Source organism: Trichechus manatus, unplaced genomic scaffold, assembly GCF_000243295.1.
Source record: "Trichechus manatus latirostris isolate Lorelei unplaced genomic scaffold, TriManLat1.0 scaffold00132, whole genome shotgun sequence".
NCBI lineage: Eukaryota > Metazoa > Chordata > Mammalia > Sirenia > Trichechidae > Trichechus > Trichechus manatus.
This window is the reverse complement of record NW_004444068.1, coordinates 4,095,168-4,116,569: the sequence shown is the minus strand read 5'-3', so window position 1 is coordinate 4,116,569 and position 21,402 is coordinate 4,095,168. Positions and strand designations below refer to the sequence as shown.

Here is a 21,402-nt window from a genome sequence, read left to right as displayed (position 1 = left end):
TTGATCAATTTTCAATAATATCTATCTACATTGGGCATCCAGGAATGTAAATCATGAGCTTTTGGTGAGGTAAAGATCCATGGTCTTGAGAAAACACCTGTGTTTGAGTTTCAGTTTGCCCCTGACCTTATGTGTGCCTTGGGTGAATTGTTGAACCTCTTTGAACTTCTCTGGGTGTAAAATTGGACTAACATGCTCTGTATCCCCCATGGGGTTCTGGGATGAGAGCCTATGATTGGTAAAATATACAATATTAAAAATATTATTATGAATTAGGTATTCAAGTTATGATCTTTAAAATCAACCTTTTTGTTTGTTGTATTTTTTTCCCTGTTTTTTAGTCAACAAGCACAAGCCTTGGATTGAGACTTCATATCATGGAGTCATAACTGAGAACAATGACACAGTCATTTTGGACCCACCTCTTGTAGCCCTGGATAAAGATGCACCAGTACCTTTTGCAGGTAAGATGATAGCTTAGTATGCTTGAGCTTGGCTCACTTTGGAGACAGGTTGGGAAACTTTCATGAAGCCCAAGCTAGGGCTTTATGTTGTAGTAATCACTTGTGTATCTCATAGATGAGTTTGTGATGTGACAGCTGTATGCCTCTTCTTATTTCTGGTGTGCCTTCTGTATCTCGTACGATTTTTCTCCTTGATGTCACCTCCTACATAAGACACTTGTATCTTTTTCTTCTGAGGGATAGTAAGTTTCTGAAATTGCCCCTGGAGTTGGAGACGTTGGGCTGGTAAGATTCTGAGGGGATTTCTCCCTAGAAAGATGACCAATCGACATGACAAATTGTGTGGTCCACTGTCCCTACTGCTTACGTATCAGGGACAGGTGGAGACTTGTAGCTTGGTAGATTAGCAAGAAAAAATGAGGGGAAGAAAAAAGAATCAGGAAAGATTTGCAAAAAGTAGGATAGGGTCCAGCCCTTGAGCTTCTAAGTAGGTGTGGCTTTTGGAGGAGGAATCCAAAGGCAGTGCCATATTGTTCTCTGTAGCTTGTGGCTAGAGAGCCTTGTCACTGTCATAAGGACTGCCAGTGTCTTCTCCTCTGGTCTCCTGGAAGGGCCAGGTGCCAGGAGGGCTGTGTGAAGAATGTCGATATGTCGCACGTTTCTGTGGATTTTGGCAAAGAGAAGAGGGTGGGTGATGGCGGGGGAAGAGGGATTGGACAAAGAATTTCTGAAGATGCTTGCATCATGAGTAATATTGTTAATATTTTATAACTGTCAGGAGAAAGACAGGAAATTTAATGAAAGTTTTCAAGATTTCTAGAAGATTGCTTTATGATAGATGGGTGCCAGGCTGAGGTTTTCACCATAATGAAGTCTATTTTTTCTGTCAGTTTGTCTGCTACATTATGAGCTACTTGGGCAGAAAAAAATTGGCTCTTTTGCACTTCTAAGAGGTAAGCTCTGTAAAGGCCGTTTTTTCATTAAAGAACATTATAAAGTAAGGAGCAAGGGGGTAGGTTAAATGAGGAAATTCAGCCTTATGTGAAGATAAACCTATAAGCATTCTTGCAGAGCGTGCGGAGATACTCTGAGCTCTTAGAAGGTTTTATCTTTATTTTACATAGAATGATAACCACCTAACTCTGACTTCCCATGGTGTTTAAAGTTGGCGAATCTCCATACGTCTTCCAACCATCCTCAGAGGTCTCCTTTCAGCCATACTCCACTTGGAAGGGTAAATCCTATGCTGTCTTTTCCACAAAGGATGAGGTATCTTCCCCAAGCCTAGGAATACTCCAGTTCCTTGCCTTCTTTGACGTATCTAACAAGGTACTGGGGTTGATTGACAATCCTTAGCAACCCTCTGGAAATGTGATTTTTAAACAAATACTAGCAAAAATATTTGGGTCATGGATATGTTTGGTTTGTCATGCACTGTGTATTTGAAAAAAAATAGAGTCAACATTTAGAAATTGGGAGATTTAGCATAAAAATGTAGGATTCTGGTTTATCTTGAGGCATCAGATCTGAAATAAAACTGAGTTATGTATTCCCCTGTTAGACTGAGCTTGTGCTCACAGATTCCCTCAGCCTCTTCCTTTGCTCACAGCTGGTGTGCAAAGGTCCTTCCAGCAAGCCAGGACCCCTCACTCACCTTTCCTTTCAAATGTGTGGCTCCTCTTTAAAACATAACAGAGAAAATCAATGACAAATTAAATGGGAGGTAAATGGATACCATTAAGTCATTTCACTGTAGTGAGACTAGCACTTTAGAAGATGAGGGGTGTGTCAGATTACTCATTATGTCTGCCCTTAATGTGGCCTTCTTCTCATCCAGTAGTAAAGAGGAAACTGAAGTCATTGAATACGCTGAGCTAGTAAAGTTATAAGCTGTCTAACTGTACAGGTAGGCCCATTTCAGGCAAGTCTGGTATTTGAAAATTTGGATTTGCAAAAGATTACTTACTTCCTTGGTTGTAGGACTGAAGGGCAATTGATAGCATCACCTGAAGACTCACCGAAGAATTTCTTTAAATTGTAAACACATCTAATGCATTTGAACTGGAATTTGTAGTCCAGCCACTCGTGGTGCCTACAGATTTTTAGGCACCTAAGGTTTGCTTCCATGCCAAGCCCTGAGTAGTTACTTCCATCCGAAGACAATTTCTATACTCTTCCTGATATTTGCAGGTGCATTTAAAAAAAAAAAAAGGTTAGCTTAATGCATCAAAATATAATCTTCCAAGCTCTTAAGAGTGAAAAATAAAGGTGCTTTTCAGAATGGTCAAAGCTATTTTTCTCAGTGTTATTTATGATGAGCTCTAAGAGAGGACAGCGGTGCCAGCCATCCATCCATGCTGCAGGCACTTATTTTAAAACATTTATCTTTAAAAGAAAATATGGAAGATTTATTTCAGATCCCTATCATTCTCATAAAATTGGAAAATTCATATCTGCCAGCTCCATCACTTCCAGATGGCAACAGAAGCTTTTAGCACGACACCCACCCCCACCCCCGGCCCTTATCAACTACTCTTGAATTGTGTGACGGTTTTTCTACCCCTTTCTCAGTGGTCTTTATTTCCAGTTCAGCCCAGGAGGTGAGCTATAGGCTTGTTGAAAGACAGTTCCATCCATAACATTTTTCCTCTGTTTTGTTTGTCTTGCCCCTCCCCCATTTTAAAACTTATAGAAATTATTTCCTACACTTAGATTCTTCTAGGCTATCATTCAGAAATCATACATGATTTCAAGTGAAATTTTATTTAAATGAAGACATGATTGTATTTCATATATAAATGCAAAATCCAGAGATCAAAAAAAATAGCTTTCATTGTATATCTTCTGATTACAACAGTGATAACTGTTTATTGTAGAAAACGTGAAGAATATAGCAAAGCGCAAAGGGGAACTTACAAAGTATACATTTTCCTATCCCCAGAGAAAGCCTCTGCTAACATTTTAGTGTGTTTCCTTCCAGTCATTTTTCTGTTCTTTTTTCGTCAAAAATTTCAATGCTATAATTTAATTTTCCTGCTTAATTAATGAAAATAACCCATTTCATTAAATATTCTTCTGCACCTGATTAAAAATGGCCGCATGATGTTTTTCACCCAGTGTATGTGCTATAGTTTAACAGTCTCTTGTTGGTGGACAATTTATTTATTTCCAATGCTTTTATTAGACTATGCACCCACATTTCAGATTCCATGTTTTGGATGGGTTTCCAGAATTGGAATTAGTCAAAGGATAGGAACATTTTAAATTTCCGAAAACGTATTAAATTGCTCTCCAGAAATGTGTGAGTTTGTGCCCCCCAGCCACACCACAGGTGTCCTTCATTCCCTGGCCCCAGTGTGACTCAGCCTAATGGTTTGATTTAGTGACGATATGGAGGAGTAAGTGATTATACTGTCTTCATCTGTAAAATAATGTAAGCTGTCCAGAGTTGTTGTTTTGATTAAATTGAGAGAAAGTCTATGAAGCATTATGCGTGGATTCGATATAGTAGAAGTTTAATAAAGTCAAGTTCCCTTTTCAGAGCCTCCTCCCTAGCTGTTTCAGAGAGTCTAAGTAATTTGCCCAGGATCCCAGAGATGGCAGCAATGGGGCTGAGATGAGTGCCCACTTCTCACCACTTGCTCAGACTTTCCTTTCCCTGTGATATTGCCTTTTGGTCCCTGCCCCACTTGATTAGTGAAGGCTCTGACTCTCAGTCAATGAAACCTCCCTCAAACCTCAGTCAAGTCCATCAGACTTAACTCAGTTCTCAATCCAGTGTCTGAGCCCTGTAGACATGACCGTCTTAGAGAATCAGATACAGACGAATCCTTAAGTAATAATGAAAATCCTGTCTACTGCATGGCAAAAAAATGATAATGAAAGCAAGCTGGGCGTGCCGTGAACTTACTAATTTCTACATGAGCCCCACTGAGGCTTGCTAGGAGACTGTGGAGACTTTTAAATTTGAAGGGAATTAGATTGCCTTTCAGAGATAACAGAACTGCTCATTTGTCTACATTGGGCCAGTGTGGACTTGTCTTTTATAAGGACAGGGCTTCAGAGAATGATCAGGCATAACTGGCTGGCCTCTCAGGCTGGGTGACTCTCTGAAGGCTGCCCAGAAGATTGCCTGGGATGTGATTTGGCCTGATCTGATTAGCTGGTTGCAGTGCTGATTGCAGCATGGGATGCCGTCTCCTCCATGGTTAACTCCATTTGTCCTCCCTGTCCTGCTCAGTGTCTGCCCATCTGTCTGCTTGCTTGTCTTGGGACATGCCCAGGTCCTAGTTCATCCTTGGGCCTGATAGTTGCCTGGTGGCAGAGACCTTCTCAGAAGGCTTGCTTAGCCATGATGTCATATAGTAAGAATGCAACGCAGAGGTTGTGAATGGTCACAGGCTCTGAGCTCAGTCGCTTACTAGCTGAGTGATCTCAGGTAGGTTACTTAACCCCTCTGAGGGGTAGTTCCCTCATATTTAATATAGGGATAATCACACTACCTACATCTAAGGTGATTATGTGTATTAATTAAGATATTAATACAAAGTGTTTAGAACCATTTCTAGCAGCCAGTCACCTAAAAACCCATTGCCCTTGAGTCGATTCCAACTCATAGCAACCCTATAAGACTGAGTAGAACTGCCCTGTAGGGTTTCCAATGAGCAGCGGATGGATTCGAACTGCCAACCTTTTGTTTAGCAGCCATAGGAACCAATAAATCATAGCTCTGGTAATTATAGTAAAGGTAATAGTGATAGTAATCTTATCATCAATGAGCCACAAGTGTTTTATTCATTTTAGGTTGATTATGATAATGTAATTATAATCCGCAGTAATTATGTTAAGGAAAGGTGCACAATTAAGTTTGGAGTTTGTTCTAAAGGCTTGAGGCAATCACCCACTTGTACCATCAAGCTACATTGGACACTCAGTTGAATAATGTAGGTCAAAGTGGTTTGTGAATTGCAGAGCACTATAAATATTAGCTAGTTGGGTATAAGCTTTCTTACATCCTACCTATTACTTCTTCTCATGGAGTAACTGGAGCCCTGGTAGCACAGTGGTTAAGAGTTTGGCTGCTAACCAAAAGTCGGCAGTTCACATCCACCAGCTGCTCCTTGGAAACTCTATGGGGTAGTTCTACTCTGTCCTATAGGGTCACTATGAGCTGGAATCGACTCAACAGCAATGACTTTGGTTTGTTTTTGGTTTGTGGAGTGATCTCTTCATTGCAAGATATACTTTCAGACTATCAAAAACCATGTATATGTCATTTCACTATACACACACACACATTTGTGCAACCCACTACACACACATAATTATATCCAAGCCTCACATCAACCTTATAAGACAGGTGGGCCAGCTATCATGATTCTGTTTTGCAAATGAGCACGCTGAAACCTAGAGAAATTAAGGAAACTGTTCAAGTTGTCTAGCTGATAATGGATCATCCCTGTCACCCAATTCCAGAAACCCAGACTGCAAGTCCTGCCTTCTTTCTCTTCTGCCATTTGTCCATGGTGTGAGACATATCTCATTGACAGTAGAAGATTTGCATAATACCTGGACATAGAGTTAAAAAATACTGAATCTCATGCTAAAGCATTGCCTTTTAAGTTATTTTTTAATCTTGCTGATTATGTCAAGGATAAAGCACAGTTTGGGAGGTTCAACATGCCTTCAACACCTCTCAAATTCTTGCTAATCTCTTTTATGGACAAAACAGGAGCAAGCTCTGTCTCAGAGCCTTCCATAGGCAACAGCATCATGGTAGAATTTTAAAAACGTTCTGTTGTATTCTATTTAGGTTACTTTCTGTTTGAGGCAAATAGTGCTGTTTTTTTCATTTCTAGTGATTTTCTTTTTAAATAAATTTATTTGAGTTTTTTTCCTTTTAACTCAATTTACATAAAAATGTTAAGCAAATAAGAATTTGGGTTGTACATGGCAATGACAAAACCTGTGAAAGAGATGTATGACTGAGTAACATGTGGGGCATCGTAGAGTAACCACATCCGGGCCTCATTCCTCATCTGCATCCCTCACCACCACTAGCCCTGGACCCAGCCTTCTTCAGTTCATCCTGCCCCACAGCTCTCTGAGCTCCAGTCCTGACAGCAGATAAGCCACATAGGTCATCCTCACAGTAGATGAGCCTTTGCATTGCCAGTTGGTTCATTTGGGATCATTCCTGTGTACACCCTGGTGTCTCCCCCTTGCTGTCTGAGCAGTCACCTGGCCTCAGCCAGAGGTCAATCCACAGCTGTCTCTGCAGAGAATTAGGTTCAGCCTCCCCTGGAATCTGGGCTACGGCAACAGACCTCACAGAGCTGGAATCAAGAAGAAATAGGAAGCAGGAAGACATTGAATAGCTTCTGCTCATTCTAGTGCATGTCAAAATTTCTAAGAAGTATGAAGAATATAAAATAAAAATCACCCACACTCCCAAGACACAGTCACTATTAGACTCTTTCTATTCACATATATACATATACATGTATATTTTTTATATGTATGTGTATGTGTGTATATATACGTACATACACATTAAGGAGCCCTGGTGGCACAACAGTTAAGCACTCGACTGCTAACCAAAGGTTGGTGGTTTGAACCCACCCAGCAGCTCTGTAGGAGAAAGACCTGGTGATCTGCTCTCATAAAGATTACAACCTAGAAAATCCTATAGGGCAGTTCTACTCTGTCACGTGGGGTTGCTATGAGTCAAAATTTGACTCAATGGTGCGTAACAACATATATATAAATTTGGATCAGATAGTATATATGTTTCTGTGTCTGTTTTCACTTATTACAAATATTTTCCAAGTTGATTAAAATGTTTTCAAAAATATTACTTGTTAGCATAAGAATTTTATCATATTAGGTATACCATAATTTATGTGACCATTCCCATATTGTTGAATGTTTAGGTTGTTTACAATATTGTTTCAATGTTTTAAATAACACTCCAATGAGCAACTTTGTTGGAAATGTCTTTCTTATACAAATATAGGCGACAAGATTTTATTTTTGTCATTTCGTTCATAGATAGTATGTAAAAAAAAAAAAAAAAGATGTGTTCTTTTTTCAGTGACAGACTGAGATTGTGTTTTCAAATGTTTTGCTGATACGATCTGTGATTGCCCAATTTCAGAGCAGATGGTAGGGTGCAGATTAGTTGGAGGAGAAAGGACTCACATTTCCATACCTGCCTGCAGCCTGTGACCGGCACTCCATCCCCACGTCCTCAGGCTTCCGTCCTTGTGATCCTTACTCCAACCCCATTACAGTGACTCTAACCCAAGGGGCTTCCAGCTGTAGGTAGGCTGTGAATTGCAGACTCATAGGAGCAATACAGGAGTTTCTTTAAGGCTGAAAAAAATTGAGGAGTCAGGGAACAGCAGCCAGTAAATGAGCCAGGAAGCCCAGTCAAGTTGATGCTTGTGATCTATGGACAGATAACAACAGAAGTGGTCCGTTTGTTGTTCCCTTGGCCAGTAAGGCCTGTCAGGCTATGGACTTGATTCCATTGGCACTGGAGGGGTCTGCCAGGCAGGGTGGAGCAAGAAAGCCTTGATGCATGTGTCACTTGGGATTAAGCTATATTTTTGGCTCTGTCCCTTGGTTCCCTTGCTTCTGACTGTTTTGGCAGATTCCAGTCTGGATGGTGATTGATATGGGGTTGGGGGTATAGGTGGGTTTTCTCTTGGCTATCCAACAGGGGCACTGTATTCACCCCAGTTTTTCCCTTTCATGCGTTTTGCTTCTTCTTCCTCTCTGCTGTTGTCTGACCAGTTCAGGAGGAAGATCTCAGCTCCGCTGGGTGGACAGGGAGAATTCATGCCAAGTTCTGGGTCCCGGGAGCGTGGGTCACAAAGCCCTTGTCTTGCTGAGAACAGAGAACGCTTTTCCTGCCATAGAGAGGGTGGGGGGCCCCTTTCTAGGGCAGAGATCCTCTGCTTGGGGGCATAAAGAGCTCCCCATCACTCTGCTGCCCATGAGTTTGCGGTCTTTGCCCTAATCTCTGTTTCTCGGCTGTAACAAGTCCTCCAAAGCTTTCTTCTCATTAATTATCCTCTTTCCTTCCCCACGAATAACTGGATCTCGGTGTCCCTGAAGCTGTCTGTGTATCCCTGATGTTTTTAATTTCTCTGATGTTGAAGGCCATGTGTATTTTTGCTCTGTGTGCCAGCTCAGCTTTGGTAGGTTTAGGATGGTCTTTCTCATTTGAGTCCTTGGGTGGTGCAAATGGTTAACAAGCTCAGCTGCTAACCAAAAGGTTGGAGGTTTGAGTCTACCTGAAAGCACTTCAGAAGAAAGACCTGGAGATCTACTTCTGAAAAATCAGCCATTGAAAACCCTATGGAGCATAGTTCTACTCTGACACACATGGGGTCACCATGAATCAGAGTCAACTCAACAGCAACTGGTTGGTTGGTTGATTGGTCTCGTCTGAAGGATTCTTCTGCTGACTTCTCCTTGATCATATTGTAAGCCTGGTGACCCAGATCTTTTTGAACCCGCTTCTCTAAGTGGGAGTTCAGGGGAGCCTGGTTGAAGAGAGTTTTTTGGCAGCAGCTGGAAACCTGTTAAGTATGGTCACATGAAACTCCTCTTGCTGCTGGGCAGGCAGAGATGGGAGCTGAGGGCAGGAAGGCTGAGGAGTAAACCTGAAGGGAATGCCCCCAAGGGCAAGGCCAGAGGAGAGACTGAGAGCCAGAGTGCAGAAGAAGGAAGATAAGAGCCAGTGGTGGTCCACCGAGAGAGGAAGAATACATACCCACAGCAGGAGCTGGGCTTTGTGGTTGGGCCAGTGGTAAGGAAGGCAGCTGCTCTTATGAGGGCAGGGACAGGGTCGGAGGGGGCTGCCACACCAATCTAGTAGTGACCCTGCCCTAGGGCTTTGGGCCCCTCTCAATGAGAAGATTCTGGCTAGACCCTGCCCTAGGTCAAACGAACATTTAAGGGAGAACCAGGGGATACTTGCGGATAGTTCCACTTAATAAGGTTGAAGAGGAAGGGACATTCAGGGAGGCAAACCATCCCTGTTTGCCTGGGACTAAAGGATTTATAGGATGCAATATTTTCAGTCTTAAAAAAAAGGCAGTCCTGGCTTGCCCAGGAATAAAGGATTTCTGGGAATGAGGGACTTTCATTGCTAAAACTAGGAAAGTCCCAGACAAGCCAGGAAGAGTTGGCTGCCCTAAGAGAAGGAGTGAGGAGTCCAGGTTAGAAAGCATGGGCACAGGCACTACGGAATCACTTGAGAGAGGCCCTTGAACTTCAAGTTAGACAACTTGAATTCTGAAATTCTGGGATTCTGAGTTAATGACAAGACTACTAAAACAAGATGGAAGTGAAAAATGAAATCAATAGCAGGACTGCTGCCTGCCCAAATGGTAACTGCAAATTAGAAACAGGTGCCCTTTCTTACAGATGGGCACAGTTCCACGCCAGAGCACACAGCTTGTCAAGTGGAGAAAGGCTGATGTCAGCCCCCATTTGTTCCATTGGTTGTACATCTTTGTACAGAAATCAATTTGCACCCAACAGCACTGAAAATAGCTAAAATTTATTGGGTGTTGACTAGTACCAGGCTCTGCACTAGGTATTTTACAAATGTTATGTCTTTAATTTGCACAACACTCCTCTGAAACAGGCGTTATCATTATTCCTAATTTTTAGAAGGAGAGACTGAGGTTAGGCCAGGGTTGTATAACTTGCCTGGGACTCAGTAGAAATGGCAAAGTTGTAATTCCAACCCAGATGTATTAGTTTAGCATTGCATAAAAAAATAGAAAAGGTTACATGGGCCAATCTGGTTTGAGAAACGTGGAGTGCTGAAAAGCCAAGTCAGAGAGGAGGGGGGTTGCAGATGAAGCTCATGAACCTGCAAATTGCAGTTAATGCTCAGCAGAGAAAGGAGAGGCAGCTGGTCCCAGGGAGAAACAGATTTGCCAGGAGGGGAGAGAGTCCAGGTGGCCCCTGGGTGGGACAGGATCTTCAGTGCCTGAGTGGTCCTGGTGTCCCAGTGCTCCTGGATTTTCATGAGGTTCTCCTCCTTGTTGCACTGTGTGGCCACTCTGTCTCCTGAGATGACAGAGTAGGTCCCTGTCCCTGGAAACCCAGAGGCCTACTGAAACCACCTGTTAATATGGTGTTATGGATTGAATTGTTTCCCCTTGAAAATGTGTGTCAACTTGGCTAGTCCATGATTCCCAGTATTGTGTGATTGTCCACCATTTTGTAATCTGATATGATTTTCCTATGGATTGTAATTCCTACCTCTTTGATGTTAATGGGGTGGGATTAGTGACAGTTATGTTGATGAGGCAGGACTCAATCTACAAGATTAGATTGTGTCTTAAGTCAATCTTTTTTGAGATGTAAAAGAGAGAAATGAGCAGAGAGACATGGGGACCTCATACCACCAAGAAAGAAACACCAGGAGCATAGTGCATCCTTTGGACCCGGGGTCCCTGCACTGAGAAGCTCCTTGACGAGGGGAAGATTGATGACAAGGACCTCCCCCCAGAGCCGACAGAGAGAGAAAGCCTTCCCCTGGAGCTGGTGCCCTGAGTTTGGACTTCTGGCCTCCTAGACTGTGAGAGAATAAATTCCTCTTTGTTAAAGCCACCTGCTTGTGGTATTTCTATTATAGCAGCACTGGATAACTAAGACAATGGTTTTCTGTATTGGGGGCACAGGGCATCATTTAAGCTGTAAGAGAAAAAAGGGCCCAAGAAAGCTCAGATAAGGGGGCAGCATAGAGAAGAATGGAATCCCTGGGTGGCACAAAAGGTTAAGTGCTCAACTACTAGCCTAAAGGCTGGCGGTTCCAACCTACCCAGAGGCATCTTGAAAGAAAGGCCTGGCAATCTGCTTCTGAGTGGGCACAGCCTTGAAATCTGTATGGAGCGGTTCTACTCTGAAACGTATGGGGTTGCCATGAGTCAGAATCAACTCGACAGCAACTAGCTTGGCTTGGCATAGAGAAGAATGAACTGGCAATTTGAAAGCATCAGTGAAATCCTCTTAAAAAGCTGTAACTGGTTATTATCATAGTGAAATCAATGATGATTGAAAACCAGCTCGAACTGTCAGTAATTGGGTCGTTTAATAGCCACACTTAGACAAGTTAATACCTATCGAAATCCCTCCTCCAGAAGCCATTTCCGTGACTTAGTACAAAGGCCATATTGACCAGGCCTGGAATCGGAGCGCCCCACAAATATTAATTGTGATCATGAGACTATAAGGTCAGTGGTTTTACTTTAATGGGACTTTGGGGCCTACAAATGCAAGCCCCAGGTGTCTTAGACTTGTTTGAAATTCCAAATCAAAGACCAAGAGTAGAACCTGACGTTTATAGTTCACTCTGCTTGGCAAAGTGTCCAGAGTGAGATCACTGAATACCTTGGCGTGAGTTCAGAGCTCGATTTTATTATCTTGTAGCTTCCTGTAATCACAGGCGAGGCATCAAAGGCCAGCTGTCCCCCATGAACCTTGACAGTATATATAAACTAATTACTTTTTTGTGAGCCATCCTTTCAGCGGTTTGGAGAGAGGACCTATTAAGCCAAATTCAATATGATTACCAAGTTTAAAAATTATTATTATTTATCTAAGTTCCAGCTGAGTGTCATGGTAAATGACATCCCTTGCAGTGGTTGGCTTGCGTAGCTGTGACTTAATTAAAATACAATACTCCTCTTATTTATCTTTTTAATGAAGGTGAATCCCAGTATGGCAGAGTTCTTTCTGCACATTGTTGATGCTAATAGAAAATTTTGAGAGGTAAGGAAGACAAAAACTGAACTTGAAAGGTGAAGTCACACTAGTGAATTGCCCTGCCTCCGTCCCATGAAGCTGAGGCACATAAATGGCCAAACCTCTGCACTATCCTTCTCTAAGTCCATTGCACAAAGAGCATCCCTTGGCCCTTTCCTTTTCTTGTGTCTCTCCCTTGATGTTCCTAAAGAGGTGAGATAGCAGATAAAACACTTCATACAGCGTCCTGCTCTGCTGTGCCTCCGCCTTGACTGCTCCTTGGACCATTCCCCTTGGCAGCTGTCCGCTGTAGCCCATGGTATCTGCACTGGCCCCTGAGTGTAGCAAACAGTTTGTACTCAACTACTAACCAAAGATTGACAGTTCGAACCCACCCGGTGGCGCCATGGAAAAGAGACCTGGCAGTCTGCTTCTGTAAAGATTCCAAAAGCCAGAAACCAAACCTGTTGCTGTAGAGTTGATTCCAACTCATAGTCGAGCCCTGTAGGGCAGGGTAGAACTGCCCCATGGGGTTTCCAAGGAGTGGCTGGTGGATTCAAACTGCTGACCTTTTGATTAGCAGCCAAGCTCTTAACCAGTGCGCCAGCCAAGAAAACCCTATGGAGCAGTTCTACTCTGTAACAGATGGGGTTACCATGAGGCAGAAGTGACTCGATAGCAACATTTTTTTTGTTTCCTTTTGGTTTATTTTGTCTGCATCGAGGCCTTCTGTGCTGATCTACCTTACCACGGATGCTGTACACCAGCCTCACATGTGGTGGGCTAACTGTACCATTTGGAGTGTATTCTGTCTCAGCCTCTGCCACTTGGTGCCCCATCACTGCCTGCCTCTGGATGCTTATTAATCTAATGCTGTCCTCGTTGGTCCACTATGACACCAACATGCCCCTGGTTGGCCCACATGGTGGGGCAGTGAGCCACTGCTGGCCTTTCTTAATCACCTCTCTCCCCAACTCAGAAAATGGCTTTCTCTTCTGGCCCACTCTTGCTCAGGGGTTCCCACAGAAAGGTTGTCTGGACTCCTAGTGTTACAGTTCTTTATGTTTTACCATAAAGTCCTTTCCTTTCCAAGATGGATGGTGCTTTCAGGCTTTAGATATCAGTGATGGGTTCAAATACAGGGCTAAGCTGTACTATGGTATGTGACCTTCTCAAGTCTCTGCTGCTGATTCTGACCTCTACTAGCTCCATTCTTTCTCTTTTTAAGTTTTTAAAGCTTTGTTTATTTTTATTACTTTTTTTTCTTTTCTTTTATCTCAAGAGCTCAGATAGTCTTGCCTGCAAGCTGGCGTCCACCGTTCCTGACCTCTCACCCGTCCTCTCCTGTCCACATCCAGCCCATCAGACATGTCTGTGTATGTCTGAACTTGAATGACAAAGAGGGTCCTGAGCCAACTGCAAACCAGTGCGTGCAGCCAACTAGCAGGGAATGGTGAGAGAGACCATAGAATTCCACCTGCCGCATATCAGAGTCACATCTCCAACCTAGCCTCAATTCCTGGTCCAGAACTCCTCTACCCTGATGTCATTTGAAATTGACTCCTCTCTCCTGCGTGGTACCCTCAGAGCTCCCAACTCATGCAGTCCTTTCCTTTGGTTCATTCCTGGTATTAATCATTTGTGTCTTCTGTCTTTTTGTATTTGCCAGTCTTGCTAGAGGTTTGTCAATTTTATAAATCTTTTCAAAGATTCAGCTATATTTCATTGATTTTCTCTACTGTTTATTTTTTATTTCATTGACTCTTGTTCATTATTGTTTCCTTCATTCTGCTTGTTTGGGTTTATTTTGCTCTTCTTTTTCTAGGTTTTTGAGGTAGGAGCTTAGATTACCCATTTGAGACATTTCTTCTTTCCAAATGCACGCATTTAGTCCTATGTATTTTCCTTTCAAAACTGCTTTGGCTTTGTCCCACATATTTTGATAGGTTTTATTTACATTTAGTTTAATTTTTTTTTTTTTGAATTTCCATTGAGACCTCCTCTTTGAGCCAATGGTTATTTAGAAGATTGTTGTTTAGTTTCTAAATGTTTGGAGATTCTGCTATTATCTTCTGTTGTTGGTTTCTAGTTTGAGTCCATTGTGGTTGGAGAATAGACTTTTTGCATGATTTCAATTATTTTAAATTTGTTGAGGTTTGTTTTATAGACCAGGATATGATCTATCTTGGTATATATCCTCTGGGCACTTGAAAGGAATGTGTATTTTTCTGTTTTGGAGTGACATGTTATATAAATGTTGACTAGATACTGTTGTTGATAGTGTTCTTGAGTTCTTTTGAATCCTAGATGATTTTGTCTAGTTGTTCTATCAATTTTTGAGAGAAGAATATTGAAACTTCTAACTCTAATTATGGATTGGTCTATTTTTTCTTTCAGTTCTATCAGTTTTTGCTTCACATATTCCATAGATCTGCTATATAGTACATACACGTTTAGGATTGTTATGCCTCCTTGGTGGATTGACCTGTTTATGATTCTATAATGTCATACTCTGTCTCTGGTAATTATCTGTGCTCTGAAGTTTACTTTACCTAATGTAGCCACATCTCCTTTCCTTTCATTAATGTTTGTATGGTATATCTTTTTTTTTTTTTTGTTTCCAACTTGGCCATATCATTATATGTGAGGTAAGTTTCTTATAGACTGCATATAGTTGGATCATGTCTCTTAATCCACTCTGCCATATCTCTGTCTTTTAATTGGTATGTATAAAACATTTTGTAAAAATGATGCCAACTGTAAAAATGGAGTGGTGGCAACATCGTTGTCTGACCTCTTCGTCTAACTTCACAAGGGGAAGGAGAGAGAATCATTATCAGTATTAACAGCCCAAGGCTGATTGCTGTGAGGCAGAAGTCAGACATATCTTCTCTCTCCAACCTTTTTACGCATTCTGACACCAGCCATCCCTCCCATGTCATTCTCTACTTCTCTACTGGGTTTGATAATTCATTGCATACTCGCAGTTACGGGGTTTATTAGGGAAGTAACAGGTTACAATTCAGGATCAGGAACAACTCAGGATACAGTTCTTCGGTCATGACAGCTTTTTGGCTGTGCCTGCAGGCAGGTCTCTCCCTGGGACTCTCGGACCCTCAGCCTGGCCTCTGCCCTGCTCAGGCAAGTGTTACAAATCTCTTTAGCTCTGTCAGTAAGTGCCTGGGGACACCCCACTCTGCCAGCAAGCCCCAGTCCGCAGGTATTCAGGTGTCTCACTCTGTGAGTCAGCACACCCACTGTAACTGCCTTACTTCATGGGCTGGGAAGCCCACTGTGCTGTCTTGTGTTGGTCTCCTGGTTCTGCTACCACTGCTTCTCACCATCTTGCATTGTCTCCAATGTTACAGCTCTCTCCTGGGTCTAGGAGGTTCTCAGCACACGGACCCTGGGTGGTGGTGGTGGTGGTGGTGGTGGGAATTCTTGTTACTAGTGGCTCAGGGTGGTAGTTTCAACTTCCCATATGGCCTCCAGTGGAAGTGGCCTTGTTACAGCTGGGTGATAGTGTAAGACCTTACTTTCCACTAGGCCTTCTCTGACAACATCCAAGCAGGCAGGTGGGAGAGTGACTTATTACTGCCAGGTGAGGCTGGATGTCCAGACTCCCCATGTGATCTCCACTGACACTGTATATATGGGGAGGGGAGGGTATCCTCATTACAGGCTGGTAGGGATGAAAGTCCTTGCTGCCTACTTGACATTCTCTGACATCACTCAGCAGGGGTGTTTGAGTACCTCATTACAGCCTGATTTTTTTTATATAATATTTATCTAGAATAGAGTAGTTATTATCTAAAAGCTTTGTTTCTAGACTATCCCTTTCCTGGTCCTTTGATAAAGAGAACCCTTCTGTTGGAAACTTTTTTGTCTGCACTTGCTATTTCAGCTCCAGGTCTAAGATATATGAGGCAAAAATAAAATCCAGGAAACTCACCACCATGCCATTCCTCAGGTCCTCAGGCTCCTAGCTGATATACTTTCTTCTCTTCCCCTTTCAGAGTTTACTTATATTTGTGTTGTGTGTCATATACAGAGTTTTTAGTTGTACTAAGTGGGAAGAATAGCTAAAAGTTTTTTGTTTGATTTTGTTTTTTATCCAGAAATGTAAGCCTAAGGTTTCCAGGTCTTGTCATTTTTCAAAAGAAGCTAGAAATTTTGTTTTGTGTGAAATTTTTGAACATTTAACTGTTGGCAACCAATTTAATTTCATTTGTTAAACACTATGTCGACAGGCAGGCTACAGATTAAACAGCACTTCTAGCTGAATTTGGCCCCAAATCACCAGTTTGTGATCTCTGGTTTAAACTACTCAGGCTATGAGGGCTGGAAGACTATATGTTTGGTACCCTTGGTGGTTTGTACACTGGCAGAGAGGGGTGTTTGTCCTATTCCACATTTATTCATTCACTCATTTATTCATTCACAAGGTATTATTAAGTGTGTACTGCATGTGAATCACAGTGGTGAAAGAGGCATACAAAGGCTTCTCACTTATGGGATTCACATGGACAAACACATACAGTATAGTGTTCTGTAGTTAGGGTTATAATGGAGAAGAGGTTTTCAGAAATGGATACAACTCTACTGGCAGCTCCCTCAACGGGGCCATTTTCCTGGGTAGATTTCCTCAGGAATCCAAAGTACCTTTCTTTCTTGTCCAAGAAGAATGTCTGGGGACAGCCCCATTGGCTCCGATGGCAGCTAGAAGGGAGAAAACAGATGCCACTTAACTACATTAAGGCATCCTATTCTGGCAGGTGGCCATGGTCAGAGTAGCAGAGCTTTTTCAAGCCTCATAGTAGGGAAAGGCAGGGAGTGGGATGAGGTAGGGAAATCCAGAATCATAGTGATGAAGGTCAAGGAAACAGGAGGGCCGAGATCCTGGTGTAGGGTTGGGTATGAGCTATCACCACCTGAACAGGTCCTGAGATGGGAGACAAGGCCAGAGGCAGTTGTTTCACCATGGCCTTGCCTGGTCAAACCAGGGTTGCTGGAAGGGGCTGGAATGGAATGGCTACTACTTGTCATTTCCAGGGAGAAAGGAGGCAGGGATGGGCCCAAGAAGTACCCAGAACATATTCCTTTGACCCTTTTTGGTCATCAGGGTGGGTATGAAATAGTCAGTCCTGACTCTGAAGATAGATCTGTGTCTTCAAGTTCCCTGGAACCCCAGCCAGCAGAACTACTTTAGTGGGGATGAAAATGGAGAGAGGCAGCCTGGACAGCAAAAGCTGCTCCACTCTCCTCTATTGCACAGCACTGGGTTTCTGCACACACAGGTTTTGTCGTGAAGCCAAAGTTTGAAAACCCCAGAATTGAAGCTTCTGTTTACATTCGTATCTGAACATTATCTGTGATCACAACAGCAACATGGTTATCTTTGTTATGAAAAACGTTACTTCTCTTCTTCTGTTATACTCAGGCCTTTTCTGTCTCAAAACGTTGAAGTCTACAGAGGTCTTTGGCCATTCCACATTTTTTATGAGTTTCAGCAATAAAAGCAGTTGACTTACTCAGCTAGGAAAAGGATGATAAATACTAATTAAATTTTACTTTGCAGAATCCTGCAGCTAGAGATAAGGAAGCTTAAAAACATGGCAAAACCAAATAGGACGTAATTTGTTTTGCTTCATGGTAAATCCAACACTGCCTGACTCGCGAACACTACCCCTTTCCTCCAAATGTGAGAAGGCCACAGTTACAGCTCAGCGCTGCCAGGGTAGCTGTCCCCACTATGAAATGATTGTTCAGTGGCATTTACAGCTCACTGCAGAGAAGAGAAAGAGCTAGCTGGTTATAGACAGCCTGGGCCCTGGTGTCAAACTATCACGTCTTGTAAAAGTAATAAAAAATAATAGTCATTACCAGCCTACTGTATGCCTTATCCTGTTCTGAGGGCTCTACAGACATCATTTCATTGCTGTTCACAATAACCAACCACATGAGCTTGTGAAGCTGGTGTTACTTTTGTTTTAAGATGAGGAAATGGAGGCCCAGGAAGATTATATGACTTGCTGAGATCACGCAGCCAGGTAAAAGTTAGGGCCACAATTAACGTAGGGCATGAACGTGGATGTAGAGTTCGTCCACTTGACTGGTTCTCAACCAGGAGAGATTTTATCCCCACAAAAGACATTCGGCAATGTCTGGAGATTTTTTTTTTTTTTTTTAATAACAGCTTTATTGAGATATAATTTATGTGCCACAAAATTCACTCTTTTAAAAGTCAGTGGTTTTTAGTATATTCTCAGAATTGTGCAGCTGTCAGCACTATCTAATTTTTATCACCCCAAAAAGAAACCCTGTGTCCACTAGCAGTCAGTCCACATTCTCCCTTCCCCCAACCCCTGGTAAGTACTAATTTGCTGTCCATTTCCAAGGAGTTGCCTATTCGGGAGATTTCATATAAATGGAATCATATACGACCTTTTGTGTTTGGCTTCTTTCACTAAGCATAATGTTTTCCAGATTCATTATGTTATAGCATTTATCAGTACTTCATTCCTTTTTATGTCCAAATAATATTCTGTTGTATAGATGTAGCACATTTTGTTTATCTTTTCGTCAGCTGATGGGCACCTTGAGAGTGACTTCATTACTGAACTAAAAGGGTGTCCAGGGGCCACTTTCTCGGGGTTTCTCCAGTCTCTGTCAGACCAGTAAGTCTGCTCTTTTTTGTGAGTTAGAATTTTGTTCTACATTTTTCTCCAGCTCTGTCCAGGACCCTCTGTTGTGGGCCTTGTCAGAGCAGTCAGTGGTGGTAGCCAGGCACCATCTAGTTGTACTGGACTCACTCTGGTGGAGGCCGTGGTAGTTGTGGTCTATTAGTCCTTTGGACTAATCTTTCCCTTGTATCGTGTTTTCTTCATTCTCCCTTGCTCCCGAAGGGGTGATACAAGTGGAGTATCTCAGATGGCTGCTCACAGGCTTTTAAGACCCCAAACGCTACTCACCAAAGTAGAATGTAGAACATTTTCTTTATAAACTTATGTTATGCCAGTTGAGCTAGATGTTTCCCGAAACCATGGTCCCCACAGCCCTCAGCCCAGCAGTTCGGTCCCTCAGGGAGTTTGTATGTGTCTATGGAGCTTCCATGACCTTGCCTTGTACAAGTTGTACTGGCTTCCCCAGAATTGTGTATTGTCTTACCCTTCAGCAAAGTTACCACTTACTTGTTGTCTTATTTAGTCTTTTTCCATCCCAACCCCTCCCCTCCCTCGTAACCGTCAAAGATTGTTTCGTTTTGTGTATAAACCTTTTCATGAGTTTTTATAGTAATGGTCTCATACAATATTTGTCCTTTTGTGATTGACTTATTTCACTTAGCATAATGCTTACCAGATTCATCCACATTATGAGATGCTTCGAAGATTCATCATTGTTCTTTATTGTTGCATAGTACTCCATTGTGTGTATGTACCATAGTTTATCCGTTCATCTGTTGATGGGCATCCAGGTTGTTTCCATCTTTTTGCTATTGTGAACAGTGCTGCCATAAACATAGGTGTGCATATGTCTATTCAAGTGACGACTCTTATTTCTCTAGGAGATAGTCCAAGGAGTGAGATTGCTGGATCATATGGTTTTTCTATTTCTAGCTTTCTAAGGCAGCACCATATCATTTTCCAAAATGGTTGTATAATTTTGCATTCCCACCAGCAGTGCATAAGAATTCCAATCTCCCAGCAACCTCTAACGTTTGTTATTTTCTGTTTTTTTGATTCATGCCAGTTATGCCAGGGTGATGGTATCTCATGACGGTTTTGATTTACATTTCTCTAATGGCTAGTGATCTCAAGCATTTCCTAATGTGTCTGTTAGCCGCTTGAATGTCTTCTTTGGTAAAGTGTCTGTTCATTTCCTTTGTCCATTTTTTAATTGGATTATTTGTCTTTTTGTTGTAGAGTTACTGGATTTTCCGTAGATTTTAGAGATTAGAACTTTGTCAGTTTTCTAATAGCCAAAATTTGTTTCCTAGTCTGTAGATTCTCTTTTTATTCTTTTGGTAAAGTCTTTTGATGAGCATAAGTGTTTTATTTTTAGAAGATCCCAGTTATCTAGTTTATCTTCTGGAGTTTGTGTGTTGTGGTTATGCTTTGTATCCTGTTAATGTCGTGTATTAGGACCTCTAGCATTGATCCTATTTTTTCTTCTAAGAACTTTATAGTTATTGGCTTTATATTTAGGTCTTTGATCCATTTTGAATTAGTTTCTGTATATGGTGTGAGGTATGGGTCCTGTTTCATTTTTTTGCCGATGGACATCCAGTTTTGCCAGCACCATTTGTTAAAAAGATTGTCTTTTGCCCATTTGATGGACTTTGAGCCCTTGTCGAAGATCAGGTGACTGTAGGTGGATGCATTTATGTCTGGGTTCTCAATTATGTTCCATTGGTCAATGTATCTGTCATTGTACCAGTAACAGGCTGTTTTGACTACCGTAGCTGTATAGTAGGTTGTGAGGTCAGGTAGTGTGAGTACTCCTACCTTATTCTTCTTTTTCAATAGTTCTTTACTTATCCAGGGCCTTTCCCCTTTCCATGTAAAGTTAATGATTAGTTTTTCCATCTCTTTAAAGAATGTTGTTGGTATTTGGATCAGGATTGCAGTGTATTCATAAATTGCTTTGGGTAGAATTGTCATTTTCACAATGTTGATTCTACCTATCCATGAGCATGGTATGTTTTTCCATTTATGTAGATCTCTTTTAGTTTCTTGCAGTAGTCTTTTGTAGTTTTCTTTGTATAGTTCTTTTACATCCCTGGTTAGATTTATACCTAAGTTATCTTATTTTTTTAGGGTTTATTGTAAATGGTATTGTTTTCCTGATTTCCTTTTCATCATTCTCTTTATTGGTGTATAGGAATCCAACTGATTTTTGAATGTTTATCTTATATTTTGCTACTGTGCTGTATCTTTCTATTAATTCCAGTAGTTTTCTTGTGGAGTCTTTAGGGTTTTCTATGTATAGGATTATATCATCCGCAATAGGGACAGTCTAACTTCTTCATTACCAATTTGGATGCCCTTTACTTCTTTTTCTTGCTTTATTGCTCTAGCTAGGACTTCCAGCACAATGTTAAATAGGAGTGGTGATAAAGGGCATCCTTGTCTTGTTCCTGTTCTCAAGGGGAATGTTTTCAGCGTCT

General features: G+C 41.9%; 1 protein-coding gene across 1 annotated transcript in view; it reads left to right on the top strand.

Annotated features, from left to right (window-relative positions):
• Window positions 1-231: 231 nt before the first annotated feature.
• Window positions 232-21,402, top strand: part of CLSTN2 (calsyntenin 2) — a 428,729-nt gene continuing 407,558 nt past the window's right edge. The window contains exons 1-2 of the mRNA XM_012558038.1: window positions 232-238; window positions 342-480. Coding sequence (XP_012413492.1) covers window positions 232-238; window positions 342-480 — 146 coding nt within the window. The remainder of the gene's footprint in view (window positions 239-341; window positions 481-21,402) is intronic.